Source organism: Leishmania martiniquensis, chromosome 34, assembly GCF_017916325.1.
Source record: "Leishmania martiniquensis isolate LSCM1 chromosome 34, whole genome shotgun sequence".
In the NCBI taxonomy this organism is placed as follows: Eukaryota; Euglenozoa; class Kinetoplastea; order Trypanosomatida; family Trypanosomatidae; genus Leishmania; species Leishmania martiniquensis.
Genome location: NC_090169.1, coordinates 500,001 through 522,220, shown reverse-complemented (window position 1 = coordinate 522,220; position 22,220 = coordinate 500,001). Strand labels below are relative to the sequence as shown.

The 22,220-nt window shown below is 62.5% G+C and overlaps 2 protein-coding genes across 2 annotated transcripts in view; both read left to right on the top strand.

Moving 5' to 3' along the window:
• Window positions 1-181: 181 nt before the first annotated feature.
• Window positions 182-4,477, top strand: LSCM1_02165 (uncharacterized protein; the record flags this gene model as incomplete). The annotated part of the gene is made up of 1 exon (XM_067319752.1): window positions 182-4,477. The coding sequence occupies one exon, from the start codon at window positions 182-184 to the stop codon at window positions 4,475-4,477; it is 4,296 nt and encodes a 1,431-aa protein (XP_067175127.1).
• A 15,007-nt stretch (window positions 4,478-19,484) lies between these two features.
• The window catches only part of LSCM1_02164 (uncharacterized protein), a gene marked incomplete at both ends in the record, with an annotated part of 3,081 nt that continues 345 nt past the window's right edge, over window positions 19,485-22,220 (top strand). The window contains one exon of the mRNA XM_067319751.1: window positions 19,485-22,220. This exon is cut by the window's right edge and continues 345 nt beyond it. Coding sequence (XP_067175126.1) covers window positions 19,485-22,220 — 2,736 coding nt within the window.

Below are 22,220 nucleotides of genomic sequence, written 5' to 3'. Positions count from 1 at the left end.
TCATTGACCCTTTTCGTTCCCCCCTCCCTCCCTCGCGTGATGTCTTTGTTGTATGCGCATCGAAGTGCATACGCAAGCCGCGTTTTCTCTTTTTTTTCGGTGTGTGTATGTGTGTGTGTGTGTCTTTCACATCATTTCTTTGACAGATTTTCAGCGTCATTGTCGGCCAAAGACTTCGACAATGAACTTCCCGCCAGCTCGGCTCACCCTCACCGAGGAGTGCAAGCAGGTCGTGTTGGCGGCACCCATCGATGGTCTCACCGCCGTATGTGCGTGCGCGCTCGCCACGTCCCCGCTCGTGCCGCTGAACTGCCGCGTACTGGTTCATGGCGTTTCAATGCAGAACAGCTGCCCGTCTTTCGACAAGGATGGTCCACACACGGCGCGCAGTTCCACCGACGCTCGTGTGGCCACTAGAGACTTCATGTCCACGGTGCAGCAAGTGGAGGCGAAACTGAAAGCGAGCCGCACCACACGCCGAAACATGTCTGCGACGCACATGACACAGTTCTTCTATGGGGGGGTCTCGCCCAAGGCGGACGAGATCGGGCCGATGCTACGCCGAATTTCGGTGCTCGGCAGTGGCACAGCTGGCAACGCGAACGTTGCCACATCCCTGCGAGGCTTCGCAGTGGCATCAGACGGGGGCAACTCGACACCACTTGTGGAGGATTCTGTGTTTGTGTTGGTGCTGAATGCACAGTCGCTCGGCTCAGACACGGAGGGCGGGCTCGAGGGGTACAGCACCTTTCTGCGCCATCTTTGGAGTGCTGCCGGCTTTCCTCAGCCGCAGAAGCGGGCGCGCGGCAGTCTTGTCATGATCGTTGACGACGTTTACCGCGCTGCTGTGTGTGCGATGCTCTCGAGTATCGCCAAGGAGGTGGCCACCGCGATAGATTGGGTGGTGCTCCTCGCCTATTCCTACTCCATGGACCCGCCTGCACTAGAGTTCGGAGCGGCGGAGGTCGCCGTCCAAGCCGTGACGGGCATTTCACAAGGTGGCATCCTTCCAGCACTCTGCGCCGCCAACGCTCTCGGCGTACTGCGGCACTTCCCTGTCAGCCGCAGCGAGCCGGCCGCTATTACGCCTGTAGACGTGATCCTCAATGCCGCCCTTTTGGGGCACATATATCTGCGTCAGGGCCAGCTACCAGAGTGCGTGGAGTGTGCCGATGATTTGCAGTACTGCGGCACCTCCACTGTGTTGGCAGACGCAGGCGCTGCCGCTGCTGCCAAGACGATGGCTGAAGGGTTAACACCGCCGGCGCGGTGTGTGACGCGGCACCGCATCGCTTCCTTCGCAGTTGCCGAATCCCGCAAGCCTGGAGAGGCGTCGTTCGTGTGGGGCATGCTGGGCGAGTATCTCATGGGCTACTACGGTCGATTTGCCGATCAAATTTCGGCGGCGTTCCCCGTGGCTGATGTGCTGGCACGGGCGCCGATTCTCCAGTTTCCGTTTCGCCTGGCGGACCTCGCCAACTTTGGACCAGAGCCGCGCGCGGCCGCCTACGCGCTTGAGGGGTGGCGCGCGTATCAGCAGCGGCAGCGCCTCATGGAGGCAGAAGTCGTAAAGGCTGAGGTGGCGCAGGTGCTCAAGGCGTATGTCGCGCAAATGGATGGCACGGTCGGCTGCATCCAGCGCATTGCACGCGAGGCAGCGGTGCGAGACAAGGCACCCGCTGCCGTCTTCCCTGCGAGCACGGGCACAGCGCCCTCGTCCTTTGCTGCGCGACCATACCGACTTGATGAGTTCAACGTAGCGCTTTACTACTCGCTGCTGCGTCGTCTGGCATCCAACTATGCCCTAATGCCCTACCACCAGTGTGTCGCGCTCGTCGAAGTCGACTGGGAGGCGTATGTATCGGTGGTCGCACGGGCGGTGCTGGAGCACCTGGCACGGCGTGTTCTGTGCTCTTTATCCGGCGTTCATCAAGATGGGAGCCGCTTCCCTGCACCACCGGTGGTTGACATCGCAAGCATCGTAGGGGTGGTGCGCAATCCTCCCGTGGGCAATGCTCCAGTCGAACGGGCGTCTGCGAGCGCAGCGACACCGTCGCCCACCAACCCAAAAGCTGTGGCTGCAAACGACTCCTTCGCCTTTCCAGAGCCGCGGCGGCACTTCACCAATGATATTGTGTACCACGGGGCCGGGCGCATTCCGCCGCTTCCGACTTTTACGCGCAAGTATTTGGATCCCTTCGTCTTTCTCCACCGCATCGGCATGACAGCGAACGGCTGGCGTGCTGACATGACACCTGGCATGACACCGCAGGTGCTCACCGCTATCATTGCGCAACCTGATATCCAGCGGCTCATGACCGCTCTGGCTGCCAAAGATGGGGCATCCAAGAAAGACGTGGAGGCCCATGCGAAGCGCATTTTGCTACAATGCGGCGATACACTGAATCACGTTCCGTGCCGTGCGACGGGGCTAATGGTCCTTTCCGTCTTCCGCCGTATTTACGGTCGCATCGACGTCAATGGCGGTGCCTATGAGCGCCTCCACCGCTACTTCGCCATGCCGCGCGTTGCCGTCGTCTTGGTCCCGCTGCACCGCTCTTATATTGACTTCCTTGTTCTGTCCGAGGTGCTTGCGCTTATGCAGTTGCCGCTGCCGCACATCGTAGCTGGGGAAAACTTTCTTAGCATGGGCATCGTCGCGGCCCTGATGCGGGGCAGCGGCGCCTTCTTCATGCGTCGCTCCTTCCGCGGCGACCCTCTGTATGCCGCACTGTTGAAGGGGTACGTGCGGCACCTCGTACGTGCGCGTCGTCCGCTAGAGTTTTTTATTGAAGGGGCGCGAAGTCGCACCGGCAAGACGATGGCGCCGAGAATGGGCCTTCTCAAGTTTGTCTGCGACACCTTCTACGAGCCGGGCCAGCAAGAGCTGGACGACGTGCTCATGGTGCCGGTCAGCCTGTCCTACGACGAGGTACTCGAGGCCACCACACACGCCAAGGAGCTGCTGGGAGTTCCAAAGCCGAAGGAGAGCCCGATGAACATGCTGAAGGCGCGCAGCCTACTCAACCGCATGCACGGCAACATTAACATTCACGTCGGAGAGCCAGTGTCGCTGCGCTCCCTCAAAAAGCACCCGCTGAAGTGCCCGCCACCACTCCAACCCCATGGCGAGCACCTCAGCAGATCGGCGGCGGCAGCAGCGAATACCGCGTCGGGACGCAAGACACTCGACACCACCCCGTCCATGGCCGATGACCGCCAGATCACCCCGGCCCCTCTGCTCGCCACCATCGCATGGCACCTGATATACAGACTACAGCGTAACACGGTCATCACCCCTGCATCTATGGTGTCTGCGGTAGTGGAGTGCCTCGGCCCCTACTGCAGCCCATCAAGCACACAGCTGAAGGAGGGCAGTGACACCACCGCAACGGCACCGGCCGCGGCAGCTGTCATGCCTTTGGAAAAGGTGCGGCAGGGGGTTCAGTGGCTGCGTGGTCTCTTGCGCCACCGCGGTGCTCAGCTTTCAAAGGAGGCTGATGAGTTGAGCCCTGACCGGCTCGTGACTCTCGCGCTGGTCAACCTCTACCGCTACCTCCATATCACGGGCGATATGTCGGGGGTGGCGTACCGTTCCAAGGACGTGGTTACTAGGATCGCCGTCAACATTAGCACCAACCAGCTTATCCACGTTTGTGTTGACGAGGCACTCATCGCCATCGTCGCGCAAGCATTCGGCTCCGCCACAACGCCGCACCGTCAGCCATCCGACGCCACAGGGGGGATGCTGCTCGGAGTCCGATCCGTGAATGCGGACGTCCTGAAGAGCCAGACGCAGCTGCTACAGAGGCTGCTCTCCGTAGAGTTTCCCATCTATGCTGCCGCGGCGCCGATGAGCTTTGCCTCGTGGCTGGAGTGCACTTTAAGCCGACTTCAGCAGCACTGCTTGGAGGAGAGCACCGCTCCTTTCGAGCTGTCGAGCACCAACTCGTGCGGCGGCACTGTCGTGCACGTACCTGTTACACAGTACTTCTACTTCCTCCTTCAGCTTATCTGCCCTCATGTGGAGGCGCTCTACGCGGTGCTGGTGACCGCCTCGACACTGCTGGCGGCGTTCCCAGGCAAGCTCCTCGGCGCTGCGGATGTGTTGACAACGACGCAGCGAGTGTGTAGCGACCTCTACGCAGAGCGCAAACTGTTTTACGTCGTGGCAGCCAACAAAGAGTCACTGCAGCACTACTACGAGAGCCTCGTCGCACTCTCAGTCTTGCAGCTTAAGCGTCCCTCGGGAATAGCGGTGCTTGGCCAGTCGAAGGTCAACAGCGGCGTCGTGGCGTACACGATTGGGTCTTTAGGGCAAGAGGCAGCGCTCGCTCGCCTCGACGCGCTGTCGGGACAGATGCAGGCTCTGTGCTGGCACCCCTCCACAGAGGCAGAGAGGTGCATTGGAAAAGAGGCCATTCAAGAGCGTATTTTGAGGGTGTACCGGGAGCTGATGCACCATTCCAAGATGTGAGGGCCTCATGCGGCGCGGTGCCCCGCTTGAGGAAGGAGAGAGGGGAGGAGAGGGGGGTGCCCACGGCAAAGCGTAGGGAAGAGAGAGAGAGAGAGGCATCGCGCAGCGGCAGTGCTCCGATGGGTAGCGAGAAGTGCGCGGGCGCATGCATCAGCAAAGTAGCACTCGCCCCTCCCCCCCCACTGTTCATCGCTTCCTCTGCGCTGCTTCCAATGGAAGTCCACCAAGGCCGGTGTTTGAAGGGTACAGAGTGCGGCGAGGTGTGACGCAGATGTCTTCCACCCTCTCTCCACGTTCTCTGTGATCCCTTCTCCGTTTGGCGCCTCCCTGAGATCGTTTACGGTCCTCTACGGATGCGCAGGGTATCAGCGCCACCCCGCCACACGCCTTTCCCCTTCTCTCACCGCCTTGCGTCCGCGCTTCCTGTTGTTGCGCACGCATTGAACACGCACGGGGGTGAGCTTGAGAGATGGAGCTAATGTCGGAATGTATTTTTTTGCTTTTTCCAGTTTTCCCCTCTCCGCATCTTACCTCTTTCCTCCTCCCTCCCCAGTCTCGTGCAGTCCCACTCCCCTCTCCCTCTCCCTTTCTTTCTCGTGGTGCGGCGCGTGCCGTTCACCTCGCCTTCACATAAGCGCTTTCCCTTCTTCGCCTTGTCTCTTCCCTTCCTCTTGCCCCCCTCCCCAACACGCACAAATCTTCGGTCTCCTTCTGATTTGACCAGCTTAAACAGTCCTTCTCTGAACCTCAGACACACACACACACAGAGCGAACGAGAGGATTAGAGAGAGAGGCGGCGCGGCGCACAAACAGAACGGAACACTCAGTAAGAGACAACAAACTTCAGTAAGGGCACCAATGCGATTTGCTTTGTGGGTGGTGGCGTTACCTTCCTTCGCACAGCGCCCTGTCGCTGCCCCCTCAACAGAGAAGAGCGTCACCATGCAACGCGAAAGCGCACGAAGCCACGATCATCGTCGCTGGCGAGCCCGCGCCTCCTTCTTCTAGCTCGATAGCCTCCGGCCCCCTTTCTCACCTTCCTCTCTCAAGAAGGTAGGGCTGCCGGAAGTACAAGCTTAAGGCACACAGTGGGGCACACCGTTTTGTGGCTGTATCAGAGTCGTCCACTTCCTCTTCCCTTCACTCCCTCTTCCCTTCACTCTCTCCGTCCCTCCACCCACCGCAGCAGCCTCTCTCGTCTCCGATCCAAGGATTCACTGACGCTGCAACGCTACCGCTTTCCTATACAAAACGTCTCCAGCGTACGTATCTTCGTGCAGAGGACTTGACCTCCATGTGCTGCAGCGTCCACAACAACAACGCCTACGCTTTTTTCATCCACCGGCCTCGCAGCACCTCAGCCTGTCATACCTCCCCCCCACACACACACACAGCTCAGCCCTGAAGCGCCTCCCTTTCTCACCTGCTTCTCCACAGCATTTCTTCTTCCCTCATTTAACCTTTTCGCACGGCTCCTCACCCTGAGAGCGTTTCCCTGCAACTATCGCGAGTACCGCACTGGTAATGCTGACAAGGAGCACACTCGCGCTGTATCAGCCATGCCAAACGGGGATACTCTGCATGCGGCGGTGGCGCTCATGGTGCTGAGGGGAGGAGCCCTTACGCTCGGTGGCGATGGTTTTGCCCTGCAAAGGCGCCTGTGCGTGTGCTTCTCGCCTGAGTGGGGGACGCTCGCGCTGCCCCACATTGGCGGCGCTGCACGAGGATGACACCCGCGGCCCATCGCACCTCATAGGTTTCGGAGGCGGTGAAAAAGCGGACCTCTTCCGCGCGTAGCGCCTCGAATAGGGGATGACGCAGCCAACAGGCTGCTAATAGGGTGGATGCGGGCGTTCGAGTCGTGCACGCATCTCCTCGAGGGCTGCACCTGCTCCAAGGAGAAGAAGCAGCTCGCGACGAGCCTTCGACCTCCTCCACTCATTGCTCCGCTGCTGTTCGCGCCGGCCCGCCCGCAGCAACGAGGGGCACCAATGAAAGAGAGCGTGCCCGCTGAGCCGCAGGGGGGACCAGGTGCCGCCGTCACGGGCGATACAGCCCTCGACACGGCAGGCACCGCTGGGTGCTGCGACTTCTGCCCTCGTCTATGGCGGTTAAAGAGCGCGGCCACATTAAGAGCCGGCTCATGTTGTGTCCACGAGTGAGGTAGGGGAATCGAGCAAACCGGCCCAGTGCTCTGTGCAGCGCAATTAGGGAGTGAGGAACGTGACCAGCGTCGTCCCAAGACGGCTTTACGCAAGCCCTGAGGAAATGCTAATAGTGGCTGCCACGCCCACCGACCGCCCCGCTCCCACCCCGCGCGACCTGCCGCGATTACGAACGCTCCTCTGTCGATGAGCGCCATGCAGCTTGTAAACACATGCCAAGCAGCGCAGCTGGCCGGCTTATCGTCAGTCCCAGTGTAGTCCGTTCCGACGGCGCTCCTCCTCCCCCGCCGCCCCCTCCTCGCCGAGTCTTGTGAAGTTGCAATGGAGCGCGGCGACGACTCTCGATGCGGTGGCGCTGCTTGCTGCGCGGCGCATATGCGGCCGTCTCCTCCCTTTGTGCCTGCGTCTGTTGACGCTGCGGCCTCGCCCTTGCGCGGCTCCGCGAGTCACCCCTGCCATGGGTGATGCACGGCCCGCTGCGTACAGCCCGGCGAGAGAAGCCCGCCGAGGGGCCGAGCGGTGCGGGAGGGCCAGGGCTTCCGTGCTGTGCTGCAAGGCGGCGCGTGGATGCAGGATGGCTGTGCCGACGCCGTCGTGCTCTCTTCTGTGCGCCCCCTACCGCCCTCCCCCTCATTACCGTCGTGCCCGCACAACGTGTGTGTCTCCTCGCCTCCCCCACCCTCCCCCTCGTGGAGCGGAATCGTGGCATGGCTACGGAAGAGGGCGCAGGCGCACCGGCCAGACAGCGGAGGGAGAGAACGAAGGGCAACTCGGACCGCCCGCGGCGACGTTGGCAGCAGCTGCGGCGGCGCCCTGGGGATCTCACTGCTCGGCGGGAGGTCCTTCCACGCCCTCCCTCGGCGATGAGGGAGCGAGCGCCAATGCGAGGCGGGGGAACGCCTTCGCGCGCACATGCGGAGTCGCTGCGGGCACCCGCCGCTCTTCGCTTCTTTTCCGCTTTCTCTCTTGCCGCGCTGCGGAGTCGGCGCTGCTGCCACTCTCCACAGACATACGCCGCTGCCGAGGCGCCACGCCGGTGCTCTGACGGCCGCACGAGGAACAAAAGCAACAGAAAGCAGCAGACGGCGCGCTGTGCAGCGGCGGAGACGAAAGGCAGGGCTTGCGGGGAGGCAGCGAGCAGCTCCCTGTGCCCTTTCCGCCGGGCCCCCTCTTCCTGCGCGGCTGTCTCACCCCCGCTGCCGTTGCGGCGCGCCTCGCCGTGCCGCCCACTGACCTCGGCGCCCCCCTCCATCCCGACGCTCCGCTCTCTCCCCTCCTCCTTCTCCGCCTCGCTGTCGATGTGGCGCGCATCACGCATCGCCCCACTCTCCCGTTGGAACCGAACACACACGCACACAAATATGCAGCATGTGCACGTCTACGCCTATGCAAGCACAAAGACACTCCATCGCCCATACACGGCATTATCTCTTTCCCCTCATACTCTTCTAACGGCCCTCTTCCGTGTGCACTATTGCGCCATTGCCACTCCTCTGCCGCTGTTCCCCCTTTCACTACTCGACTGTGGCCCAGTGCGTTTCGCTCCGACCTGCCACGATGAGGTGCAACATCGGCGTTCTCCTCTATGCGATTGTGCAGCTGGTCGCGTTTGCTTTGGTGGTGGCGGGTACGCCGATCGAGATTTTTCGTGAGGCCGCTCCATCGCCTCTAGGCAGGGAGCTATGCGTAACGCTTTGGGGCCTGAAGACAGGCTGCCACTCTCAGATGTACACGTCATCTACGGATACTCTCTGGGAGAATTGCCCCAACCAGCGTAAACGCTTTCGCCTTGCGCAGGTCTTTGTCATCATCTCCATCGTCCTGTACGGCCTCACGACCATTCTGGGCTTCATTTGCACATGTGTCTGCTTTTACCTGCGCTGGCTCTGCCTGGGGCTCAGCATCATCGGCAGCGCCACTCTGTGCGTTGTCTGGGCCTCCATGGTGGTCAGTTACCGCGCGTTCGAGGGCTTCGGCTGCATTATTCTGACCGACGGCTTTGCATTTGCGACTGGTTTTGTTCTTTTTGTGGTGGCCTGGTGTCTGGGCGTCCTCGACATCATCTTTTTGTTTCTTCCCTGCTAGTCCGCCGATCGAATCCGCAGAGGGCGCCCGCAGCCAGAGAGGGGGACACGAAGGGGCCGGCGATAAGACGGGGTGTGAGCGCCAGGGCGCCAGCGGGAGAGAGAGGGAAGGAGCGAATACTGCGCGCCCTCGCGTCTGCCTGTCGCCGGCCTCTGCTTCCCGCTGCCTTCCCACGCGTGCATGTGCGGCACTGCTGGCGCGCTCTCAGGGCTGCACTGACGTGCGCCCACACCTATCCCACCACACCCGCCGCGGGGCGCCGCTGCCGCTGTCTTTGCCGCGGCGTCTCTCTTCTTCTGCACTGTTTGCTTCTCGGCTTCTTTGCTGTTCTGCTCACTGCGCTACCCATCTGTGCGGCGGTCTACAGTGGGCAACGCAGACGTGGCGCTGGCCAACTCATCCTCGCCGCCCGCCCCCTCCCCTCTGCCGCTGCGGGTCCTCTCTCTTTCCTTTGCGTGCACCCGCCGCTGCACGTGTGCTCGTCTCCGTTGTCGCTGCTTCCGCCTCGCACTCTCTCTCTCTCTGTGCGTGCCCGCGAAGGGGCCGGTCGAGAGACGGAAGGCACCAAGGCGGCAGCAGCCCAGCCAAGGGGCGGAGATGGCGCGTGCAGCGGCAGCGGGAGCCGCGCTGCGTGAGAGGTGCGCATACCCGCCGAGCGGAGAGCGTCGACGCGGAAACGAGTGGAATCAAAAGTAAAGCATAAAAACGCCCTCCTCCAAAGAGGCACACTCGCGTGTGCCATTTCGCCTCACTCTCGGCTCGCGGCTATCTGCAGTCGTTGCGTACTTGTCATCCCACTCGCCCCTCATGGGCTCTGAGTGTTTCTGTTTGCCTCACCGCCCGCCTTTCACCAATGAGTCGTCTAGACCCCATTTGTGCGCACTGTCCACTTTTCTTGCACAACGCCTCGGCCCCCGCGGGCGTGTTTTCCAGTCGCCCCGCGTTTCCCCGCACGGCCGCTGCCGCCGCCGCCCTCGAGCAGGACCCTGAACGCCGTTTGCTAGGATCGAGGCGTGCAGTCCGCGCAGGTGCCTCTGCTGCCGATCACGCAGCACCCGTCGAGGCAGGGACGCGGAGGGACGCCAAGCGTCTGTTGGGCGCATGGCCCGATCGGACGGCACGTGGTCCGCCCTGGCTGGCGAGGGGATAGCCGTGGCGCAACAGAAGCAGGTGAGTGATGTGCTTCCATATATATATATATATATATTTATATTGTTGCTGAGCTGCTCGTGGTGCAATGACCTGTAAAGCAAGTACCCCACTGCCCCTGGCAGACGAGCACCACCGAGCTTCACAGCAATGCAACACCAACAGTGCATAAGCGCACACCAACACAGCGAAGCTTCGCACACCTGCTCGCCTCCGCCTGAGGTGGCAGACGCGTGCGCGAGGTGCGCTTCCCCTTGCTTCCTTTTATTGCTTCTCATGAAATCTTTGTGAGCGCATTCCTTTCCCCTCTCACTTGTGCTTCCGTTCTTCAACTCGCTCACGCCAACAGCGCCGCCGCCGCCACTGCTGCGCCCGCCGCCCCCCCTCTCCGTCCCTCTCACCTCTGCTGCGAGGGAAGGGGCTGAGGGAGCGCCGGTCTCGTTGCGACCGCACAACGGCAGGGCTGTGCTCTGCGCGCTCTCGTGTGTCGGTGTATGTCCGAGCATGTGTGTCTCCCTGGCCACGCGCCTCCTCCTGCACTCACGTCTTTCGATGCTCCCCTCTCCTCTCTGCTGTACTTTGGCGCTGGCCTCGTGAAGGCTTCTCGGGTAAACGCGGTGGCGATGCGGGCCGACCGTTGGGAAGGGGGCGCAGCCACCCGCACATCAACGCCAGAAGCCCACATGCGCAGTCACGCGCACTCCCTCTCACATGCTGGTCGAGCACCGGACGGCGAGGCGCCGTCGGCATCTGTCTGTGCGCTGCGCGTAGCAGCTGTGGTGGCGCTGGGGCCGCCGGAGAAGCTGCTCGGCAGCGCGAAGCCGCCGGAGCTGGTAGGCTGACGCTGCGGCCTCGCCCTTGCGCGGCTCCGCGAGTCACCCCTGCCATGGGTGATGCACGGCCCGCTGCGTACAGCCCGGCGAGAGAAGCCCGCCGAGGGGCCGAGCGGTGCGGGAGGGCCAGGGCTTCCGTGCTGTGCTGCAAGGCGGCGCGTGGATGCAGGATGGCTGTGCCGACGCCGTCGTGCTCTCTTCTGTGCGCCCCCTACCGCCCTCCCCCTCATTACCGTCGTGCCCGCACAACGTGTGTGTCTCCTCGCCTCCCCCACCCTCCCCCTCGTGGAGCGGAATCGTGGCATGGCTACGGAAGAGGGCGCAGGCGCACCGGCCAGACAGCGGAGGGAGAGAACGAAGGGCAACTCGGACCGCCCGCGGCGACGTTGGCAGCAGCTGCGGCGGCGCCCTGGGGATCTCACTGCTCGGCGGGAGGTCCTTCCACGCCCTCCCTCGGCGATGAGGGAGCGAGCGCCAATGCGAGGCGGGGGAACGCCTTCGCGCGCACATGCGGAGTCGCTGCGGGCACCCGCCGCTCTTCGCTTCTTTTCCGCTTTCTCTCTTGCCGCGCTGCGGAGTCGGCGCTGCTGCCACTCTCCACAGACATACGCCGCTGCCGAGGCGCCACGCCGGTGCTCTGACGGCCGCACGAGGAACAAAAGCAACAGAAAGCAGCAGACGGCGCGCTGTGCAGCGGCGGAGACGAAAGGCAGGGCTTGCGGGGGGAGGCAGCGAGCAGCTCCCTGTGCCCTTTCCGCCGGGCCCCCTCTTCCTGCGCGGCTGTCTCACCCCCGCTGCCGTTGCGGCGCGCCTCGCCGTGCCGCCCACTGACCTCGGCGCCCCCCCTCCATCCCGACGCTCCGCTCTCTCCCCTCCTCCTTCTCCGCCTCGCTGTCGATGTGGCGCGCATCACGCATCGCCCCACTCTCCCGTTGGAACCGAACACACACGCACACAAATATGCAGCATGTGCACGTCTACGCCTATGCAAGCACAAAGACACTCCATCGCCCATACACGGCATTATCTCTTTCCCCTCATACTCTTCTAACGGCCCTCTTCCGTGTGCACTATTGCGCCATTGCCACTCCTCTGCCGCTGTTCCCCCTTTCACTACTCGACTGTGGCCCAGTGCGTTTCGCTCCGACCTGCCACGATGAGGTGCAACATCGGCGTTCTCCTCTATGCGATTGTGCAGCTGGTCGCGTTTGCTTTGGTGGTGGCGGGTACGCCGATCGAGATTTTTCGTGAGGCCGCTCCATCGCCTCTAGGCAGGGAGCTATGCGTAACGCTTTGGGGCCTGAAGACAGGCTGCCACTCTCAGATGTACACGTCATCTACGGATACTCTCTGGGAGAATTGCCCCAACCAGCGTAAACGCTTTCGCCTTGCGCAGGTCTTTGTCATCATCTCCATCGTCCTGTACGGCCTCACGACCATTCTGGGCTTCATTTGCACATGTGTCTGCTTTTACCTGCGCTGGCTCTGCCTGGGGCTCAGCATCATCGGCAGCGCCACTCTGTGCGTTGTCTGGGCCTCCATGGTGGTCAGTTACCGCGCGTTCGAGGGCTTCGGCTGCATTATTCTGACCGACGGCTTTGCATTTGCGACTGGTTTTGTTCTTTTTGTGGTGGCCTGGTGTCTGGGCGTCCTCGACATCATCTTTTTGTTTCTTCCCTGCTAGTCCGCCGATCGAATCCGCAGAGGGCGCCCGCAGCCAGAGAGGGGGACACGAAGGGGCCGGCGATAAGACGGGGTGTGAGCGCCAGGGCGCCAGCGGAGAGAGAGGGAAGGAGCGAATACTGCGCGCCCTCGCGTCTGCCTGTCGCCGGCCTCTGCTTCCCGCTGCCTTCCCACGCGTGCATGTGCGGCACTGCTGGCGCGCTCTCAGGGCTGCACTGACGTGCGCCCACACCTATCCCACCACACCCGCCGCGGGGCGCCGCTGCCGCTGTCTTTGCCGCGGCGTCTCTCTTCTTCTGCACTGTTTGCTTCTCGGCTTCTTTGCTGTTCTGCTCACTGCGCTACCCATCTGTGCGGCGGTCTACAGTGGGCAACGCAGACGTGGCGCTGGCCAACTCATCCTCGCCGCCCGCCCCCTCCCCTCTGCCGCTGCGGGTCCTCTCTCTTTCCTTTGCGTGCACCCGCCGCTGCACGTGTGCTCGTCTCCGTTGTCGCTGCTTCCGCCTCGCACTCTCTCTCTCTGTGCGTGCCCGCGAAGGGGCCGGTCGAGAGACGGAAGGCACCAAGGCGGCAGCAGCCCAGCCAAGGGGCGGAGATGGCGCGTGCAGCGGCAGCGGAGCCGCGCTGCGTGAGAGGTGCGCATACCCGCCGAGCGGAGAGCGTCGACGCGGAAACGAGTGGAATCAAAAGTAAAGCATAAAAACGCCCTCCTCCAAAGAGGCACACTCGCGTGTGCCATTTCGCCTCACTCTCGGCTCGCGGCTATCTGCAGTCGTTGCGTACTTGTCATCCCACTCGCCCCTCATGGGCTCTGAGTGTTTCTGTTTGCCTCACCGCCCGCCTTTCACCAATGAGTCGTCTAGACCCCATTTGTGCGCACTGTCCACTTTTCTTGCACAACGCCTCGGCCCCCGCGGGCGTGTTTTCCAGTCGCCCCGCGTTTCCCCGCACGGCCGCTGCCGCCGCCGCCCTCGAGCAGGACCCTGAACGCCGTTTGCTAGGATCGAGGCGTGCAGTCCGCGCAGGTGCCTCTGCTGCCGATCACGCAGCACCCGTCGAGGCAGGGACGCGGAGGGACGCCAAGCGTCTGTTGGGCGCATGGCCCGATCGGACGGCACGTGGTCCGCCCTGGCTGGCGAGGGGATAGCCGTGGCGCAACAGAAGCAGGTGAGTGATGTGCTTCCATATATATATATATATATATTTATATTGTTGCTGAGCTGCTCGTGGTGCAATGACCTGTAAAGCAAGTACCCCACTGCCCCTGGCAGACGAGCACCACCGAGCTTCACAGCAATGCAACACCAACAGTGCATAAGCGCACACCAACACAGCGAAGCTTCGCACACCTGCTCGCCTCCGCCTGAGGTGGCAGACGCGTGCGCGAGGTGCGCTTCCCCTTGCTTCCTTTTATTGCTTCTCATGAAATCTTTGTGAGCGCATTCCTTTCCCCTCTCACTTGTGCTTCCGTTCTTCAACTCGCTCACGCCAACAGCGCCGCCGCCGCCACTGCTGCGCCCGCCGCCCCCCCTCTCCGTCCCTCTCACCTCTGCTGCGAGGGAAGGGGCTGAGGGAGCGCCGGTCTCGTTGCGACCGCACAACGGCAGGGCTGTGCTCTGCGCGCTCTCGTGTGTCGGTGTATGTCCGAGCATGTGTGTCTCCCTGGCCACGCGCCTCCTCCTGCACTCACGTCTTTCGATGCTCCCCTCTCCTCTCTGCTGTACTTTGGCGCTGGCCTCGTGAAGGCTTCTCGGGTAAACGCGGTGGCGATGCGGGCCGACCGTTGGGAAGGGGGCGCAGCCACCCGCACATCAACGCCAGAAGCCCACATGCGCAGTCACGCGCACTCCCTCTCACATGCTGGTCGAGCACCGGACGGCGAGGCGCCGTCGGCATCTGTCTGTGCGCTGCGCGTAGCAGCTGTGGTGGCGCTGGGGCCGCCGGAGAAGCTGCTCGGCAGCGCGAAGCCGCCGGAGCTGGTAGGCTGACGCTGCGGCCTCGCCCTTGCGCGGCTCCGCGAGTCACCCCTGCCATGGGTGATGCACGGCCCGCTGCGTACAGCCCGGCGAGAGAAGCCCGCCGAGGGGCCGAGCGGTGCGGGAGGGCCAGGGCTTCCGTGCTGTGCTGCAAGGCGGCGCGTGGATGCAGGATGGCTGTGCCGACGCCGTCGTGCTCTCTTCTGTGCGCCCCCTACCGCCCTCCCCCTCATTACCGTCGTGCCCGCACAACGTGTGTGTCTCCTCGCCTCCCCCACCCTCCCCCTCGTGGAGCGGAATCGTGGCATGGCTACGGAAGAGGGCGCAGGCGCACCGGCCAGACAGCGGAGGGAGAGAACGAAGGGCAACTCGGACCGCCCGCGGCGACGTTGGCAGCAGCTGCGGCGGCGCCCTGGGGATCTCACTGCTCGGCGGGAGGTCCTTCCACGCCCTCCCTCGGCGATGAGGGAGCGAGCGCCAATGCGAGGCGGGGGAACGCCTTCGCGCGCACATGCGGAGTCGCTGCGGGCACCCGCCGCTCTTCGCTTCTTTTCCGCTTTCTCTCTTGCCGCGCTGCGGAGTCGGCGCTGCTGCCACTCTCCACAGACATACGCCGCTGCCGAGGCGCCACGCCGGTGCTCTGACGGCCGCACGAGGAACAAAAGCAACAGAAAGCAGCAGACGGCGCGCTGTGCAGCGGCGGAGACGAAAGGCAGGGCTTGCGGGGGAGGCAGCGAGCAGCTCCCTGTGCCCTTTCCGCCGGGCCCCCTCTTCCTGCGCGGCTGTCTCACCCCCGCTGCCGTTGCGGCGCGCCTCGCCGTGCCGCCCACTGACCTCGGCGCCCCCCTCCATCCCGACGCTCCGCTCTCTCCCCTCCTCCTTCTCCGCCTCGCTGTCGATGTGGCGCGCATCACGCATCGCCCCACTCTCCCGTTGGAACCGAACACACACGCACACAAATATGCAGCATGTGCACGTCTACGCCTATGCAAGCACAAAGACACTCCATCGCCCATACACGGCATTATCTCTTTCCCCTCATACTCTTCTAACGGCCCTCTTCCGTGTGCACTATTGCGCCATTGCCACTCCTCTGCCGCTGTTCCCCCTTTCACTACTCGACTGTGGCCCAGTGCGTTTCGCTCCGACCTGCCACGATGAGGTGCAACATCGGCGTTCTCCTCTATGCGATTGTGCAGCTGGTCGCGTTTGCTTTGGTGGTGGCGGGTACGCCGATCGAGATTTTTCGTGAGGCCGCTCCATCGCCTCTAGGCAGGGAGCTATGCGTAACGCTTTGGGGCCTGAAGACAGGCTGCCACTCTCAGATGTACACGTCATCTACGGATACTCTCTGGGAGAATTGCCCCAACCAGCGTAAACGCTTTCGCCTTGCGCAGGTCTTTGTCATCATCTCCATCGTCCTGTACGGCCTCACGACCATTCTGGGCTTCATTTGCACATGTGTCTGCTTTTACCTGCGCTGGCTCTGCCTGGGGCTCAGCATCATCGGCAGCGCCACTCTGTGCGTTGTCTGGGCCTCCATGGTGGTCAGTTACCGCGCGTTCGAGGGCTTCGGCTGCATTATTCTGACCGACGGCTTTGCATTTGCGACTGGTTTTGTTCTTTTTGTGGTGGCCTGGTGTCTGGGCGTCCTCGACATCATCTTTTTGTTTCTTCCCTGCTAGTCCGCCGATCGAATCCGCAGAGGGCGCCCGCAGCCAGAGAGGGGGACACGAAGGGGCCGGCGATAAGACGGGGTGTGAGCGCCAGGGCGCCAGCGGGAGAGAGAGGGAAGGAGCGAATACTGCGCGCCCTCGCGTCTGCCTGTCGCCGGCCTCTGCTTCCCGCTGCCTTCCCACGCGTGCATGTGCGGCACTGCTGGCGCGCTCTCAGGGCTGCACTGACGTGCGCCCACACCTATCCCACCACACCCGCCGCGGGCGCCGCTGCCGCTGTCTTTGCCGCGGCGTCTCTCTTCTTCTGCACTGTTTGCTTCTCGGCTTCTTTGCTGTTCTGCTCACTGCGCTACCCATCTGTGCGGCGGTCTACAGTGGGCAACGCAGACGTGGCGCTGGCCAACTCATCCTCGCCGCCCGCCCCCTCCCCTCTGCCGCTGCGGGTCCTCTCTCTTTCCTTTGCGTGCACCCGCCGCTGCACGTGTGCTCGTCTCCGTTGTCGCTGCTTCCGCCTCGCACTCTCTCTCTCTGTGCGTGCCCGCGAAGGGGCCGGTCGAGAGACGGAAGGCACCAAGGCGGCAGCAGCCCAGCCAAGGGGCGGAGATGGCGCGTGCAGCGGCAGCGGGAGCCGCGCTGCGTGAGAGGTGCGCATACCCGCCGAGCGGAGAGCGTCGACGCGGAAACGAGTGGAATCAAAAGTAAAGCATAAAAACGCCCTCCTCCAAAGAGGCACACTCGCGTGTGCCATTTCGCCTCACTCTCGGCTCGCGGCTATCTGCAGTCGTTGCGTACTTGTCATCCCACTCGCCCCTCATGGGCTCTGAGTGTTTCTGTTTGCCTCACCGCCCGCCTTTCACCAATGAGTCGTCTAGACCCCATTTGTGCGCACTGTCCACTTTTCTTGCACAACGCCTCGGCCCCCGCGGGCGTGTTTTCCAGTCGCCCCGCGTTTCCCCGCACGGCCGCTGCCGCCGCCGCCCTCGAGCAGGACCCTGAACGCCGTTTGCTAGGATCGAGGCGTGCAGTCCGCGCAGGTGCCTCTGCTGCCGATCACGCAGCACCCGTCGAGGCAGGGACGCGGAGGGACGCCAAGCGTCTGTTGGGCGCATGGCCCGATCGGACGGCACGTGGTCCGCCCTGGCTGGCGAGGGGATAGCCGTGGCGCAACAGAAGCAGGTGAGTGATGTGCTTCCATATATATATATATATATATTTATATTGTTGCTGAGCTGCTCGTGGTGCAATGACCTGTAAAGCAAGTACCCCACTGCCCCTGGCAGACGAGCACCACCGAGCTTCACAGCAATGCAACACCAACAGTGCATAAGCGCACACCAACACAGCGAAGCTTCGCACACCTGCTCGCCTCCGCCTGAGGTGGCAGACGCGTGCGCGAGGTGCGCTTCCCCTTGCTTCCTTTTATTGCTTCTCATGAAATCTTTGTGAGCGCATTCCTTTCCCCTCTCACTTGTGCTTCCGTTCTTCAACTCGCTCACGCCAACAGCGCCGCCGCCGCCACTGCTGCGCCCGCCGCCCCCCCTCTCCGTCCCTCTCACCTCTGCTGCGAGGGAAGGGGCTGAGGGAGCGCCGGTCTCGTTGCGACCGCACAACGGCAGGGCTGTGCTCTGCGCGCTCTCGTGTGTCGGTGTATGTCCGAGCATGTGTGTCTCCCTGGCCACGCGCCTCCTCCTGCACTCACGTCTTTCGATGCTCCCCTCTCCTCTCTGCTGTACTTTGGCGCTGGCCTCGTGAAGGCTTCTCGGGTAAACGCGGTGGCGATGCGGGCCGACCGTTGGGAAGGGGGCGCAGCCACCCGCACATCAACGCCAGAAGCCCACATGCGCAGTCACGCGCACTCCCTCTCACATGCTGGTCGAGCACCGGACGGCGAGGCGCCGTCGGCATCTGTCTGTGCGCTGCGCGTAGCAGCTGTGGTGGCGCTGGGACCGCCGGAGAAGCTGCTCGGCAGCGCGAAGCCGCCGGAGCTGGTAGGCTGACGCTGCGCCCCTGCTGGGTGCGGCCGCGTCGAGTGCGTCGTGTGTGCTCGCTGTGGCCGCGGCGGGAGGGCGGAGCGGGCGCGGCTGCTGGACGAGGCGGGTGCGCGGCCAGCGCTGGCAGCGGCGAGGGGTGCTGTACCGAAACGCCGTACGCAAGGTATGGGAGCGGCACCTTGCTCGGCTGTGCGAAGGAGGCCATGGGGTGGGGGCGGCGTAACGGTGGAGGGCAGCGGCCCGGACAAGGCTTGCGGCGCTGCAGTGAGCCTGACGAGCGACTACCAGGCCTGCCATAGCATCTCGGAGGTGCCCGTGGCAGCGGGGCGCGGGAGCCGAGGGCGCTCCTCCTCCCCCGCCGCCCCCTCCTCGCCGAGTCTTGTGAAGTTGCAATGGAGCGCGGCGACGACTCTCGATGCGGTGGCGCTGCTTGCTGCGCGGCGCATATGCGGCCGTCTCCTCCCTTTGTGCCTGCGTCTGTTGACGCTGCGGCCTCGCCCTTGCGCGGACGGTGTGAGTTCGCTTGCTGCTGTTGGCGGCGGACTACTCGCTCATCGGTGCCGGCAACTTGGAGCTGCGTGAGTCATCTTTGCGATGGTGGAGGCAGGGATCTGCATGGGTGAGTGCGGCACTGCACTGCCGTGTGCCCACAGATTGCAGGCGTTTCATCTGTCTGAGCTGTTCGGTGTCATGGGTGTTTTTCCCGTTGTGGCATTCGATGGTGCTGCGTTGCCGCATGGCTTTGTAGGTGTGCACCTGTACTGTCTTGCGTGTGCCCTCGCTCTCCATCACTTGGTCGCCGGAGCAATGTGGTTCACGGGCAGGCGCTGTCAGATGCATGTAGAGGTGGGTATGTATAGGGACCGTCACAAAGCTACGCATGGATAGACCAAGGAAGGTGTTCTCAAGGCGACAGATGCACGGCGCTGCTGCTGCGTCTCACACTTTTTCGTGGGGCCTTGTCTCCACGCTAAGGTTCTCGTGGCTCACGTCTTCTTCGCCTCAGTCGCCTGTGCTTGATGGCAGCTCGTGGGCAGGCCGGGTGCGATATTTTTTTACAGAAAGTGAAAGGGGGGGCACATAAAGTTAAAGTGAGGGCTAGGGAGGGGGACTTGCTATACGCGGTGGTGGATATGTTCAGCTTATGCGTTTTTTTGTGTGCGTGTGTGTGTCGTTACAGAGGGGTGATGCTCGAGAAAAGAAAAAAGAAGGCATTGAGCACGAGACAGGGGGGTAGGTGCTCAGCAGGCTCGTACTGCTACCTCTTGCGCGCGTCATCTGCAACTCCACCCCTCCCCCTCTCGACCCTTGACGACCCCTTCCTCTCTCATCACATCTCTCTCTCCTTCTCCATTGGTGCGTGAGCGTGGTGCCACTGGCTGCGGCTCTTCCTCATTCGTCTATTTTTTCAGCAGAAAAAGGGGAGACAGGTTGGCGTGGCACCACGAAATGGATGCGTATCCGTGTAGAGAAGGCAGCAGCGCGGCTTCCTCGTTCAAGGCGGCAAAGTCATCCGATGGGACGGGGCTAACGCGGGCACTGCGCGAGGTGGCACAGCATTCTTCTGCGTTCGTCGGTGCGCAGTACATTTTTCTTCGACACCGCTTGGCTGCAATCGGCAGCCTCATTCATATCACTGTGCGATCCCTCTACTTCCCCGACGAGTTTTCCCTCTATGTGGACACCATCGTGCGCTTTCTGTTCAGTTTATACTATATACCTTTCCTGGCGATGGTCGTCGCGCTGACGCACGCAGCGATCGAGCGAATTGTTTGGGTACTCGTAATCCCGGTGACGCAGGAGATGGAGCGGCGCCCGTTCAGCACCTCGCATGTGTCGACACTGGTGCACGGGCTTGGCTCCATAGCGTCCCGCATGACGCCGTTTGCCACACTGGCGGTCACGGTCGCCACTGTTGGACACAAGGTCATGAACTGTGTTGCGGAAGCCATGGTGGACGCCTACACAACGCAGCGTGGCATGGATTACCCTCTCCTTCGCGCTCGGCTACGCTTTACCGTGAAGAAAAAGTCACGCGTGGTTATCTGCGCCGTCGTCTCGGTGAACCTGGCTGTTGTACTGGTGCTTCTCTGTCACACCAACGCCTTTGTGATGTGGTCTGGTCGAGAACCGTGGGTCACCGCGGCTGCGTGGACAGTGTTCGCGATACAACTCGGCTTTGTACTGATCACGGTGCTGCATGAAGCTCCGCTGGAGAATACGGTGCTGAGCGGCAGCTTCGTCAGTGGCGTGAGCCGGCGTCGATCAAGGAGTCGAAAGACGCGGTTCCGCTGCGACTGGGGAGCGCTGCCCGCGGTTGACCCAACACTGCCCTCGCTTCCAGTCGAGGACACCTCGTCACAAAGCACGAGCCTTTCGGGTGAGCCCCCGCAGATGGCGCGCCGTATTTCTGGCGACGCTGATGGGGGAGCCGCGGCTGGAGGAGGCTGGGATCTCTCTCAACACCACACATCCTCTGGCGTCAAGTTCATCTCCACAACGCAGGCCTCGACGCCCGCTGCGGTGGCGAGCGCGGACACGCTCCTGAGTGCGTCAGCCTCGCAGATACTTGTCACCTACGTGGAGGACGACTGGTGGCGCCACCACATCCACACCATGCGCTACATTGGTTTCTTTATGGTTGTTCTCTTTACCGTCAGCTTCACCGTAGTTCGCGGCCCTGTCTTTGGTCTCACATCCGGCGTGATGATCTTGACCTACCTCAACGTACCGCATCTGTTCGGGTGCATGACCCTATCGATCTCGGCCGCCGTCACGAGCACGCTTCGCTCCTATGCGTGGCTGCTGCGGCACCCTGATGCGTGGCTGCCCATTCTCTGTATCGCGACGCCACATCAGCTGCTGTTCATCGGTGCGTTTCTCTATTTTCGTCATCACCCGCTGCTTTGCCTGATGCTGATGTGGGCAAATATGCTGCTGGCCGCGCGCGCCATCGACCTGACGCGGGAGTTCGATGTCACGGTGAATGGGTCGGTGCTATGGAAGTATGCCAACTCAGGCGTACCGCTTTCACCGGCGCTGGCGAGCCTTCTGGAGGACGTACACGAGAAAGACTACCATCGCCCTGATGTGGTGAGCCTCGATATGCTGATCGACATACGTCGCATGACGATTCTATACGCTGACGGGGCCGAGGTACGCCTCAGGCGGCAGGTTGTGATTCCGCCAGGGGCACTGCGGCGCTACGTGTTCAACTACCACTTCTACGCCTACACGCTACCGCGTCTTGTGTCTCTGCAGAGTCCAGGGTATTTTAGCGGCTCGAAGTTTCGCACGGTGCGTGTGGTGTTGCGCTTCATATCGATGACGTTGCTGTTGCTCTATTCGCTGCTGGTGTCGGGGCTCATTCTGCAGGCGGCGTTCCCACAGCTCCGCCCGCTCCCCGTGCGGGTAACGGCGGCGGCAGACAACAGCCACCTCACCTTCGATCACATCGTCGTGCGCATGCATCTGCTCTCGCAGAAAGCGTCGCCACGGGCGGCGGAGGCGAACACGTCCGATTCGGCACTGGAGGGGTACCTCTCTGGCATGCCAGAGGCTGCATCGAGCGCGTTCATGTGGCACAACATCACGTCCGCTGAGAACGAGGACTTCTACCCGCAGCTCTGCACGCGGCAGTATGGCGAGACGTCTGTGTGGGAGCTCGCCCTCCTTGCTGTGGCGCCGTACCTCTTCAACGTCGAGGAGTTCAACACAATGCTGCGCTTCCTTAACGCACACATGGGCTCTGACTGGGTCCTTCAGCCACGTCACGGCGCTTCGTGTGTACCTGGTGATTCGAATCACCAGCCGACAGGGTGGAGCGATTTTTACGAGGTGTACAGCAAAAAGCGCGACACCTCCGTCATCGCAGTGCGCGGTACGGACCTGTTCTCCTTCACAGACTTCCTCTTCAACACGAACATCTTTTTCGAGGTGGTGCTGTACCAGCTCATGACCACTCTGATTCCGGGCACGGTGGTGGTGCCAAAGGACCTCATTGTCGACCTGTTACGTACCGCCTCACTGCCGGCCGACTCGTACGGCGACGTGTACGAAACATGGGCGGAGTTGACAAGGAGCGGCAACCACAATCTGCGCCGGTGTCAGCAGAACAACTTCCGGCGTGACTTTTTTGCCGACTTATACAACCACATCGCCTACATAGGCTCGCGGCCGACGCGC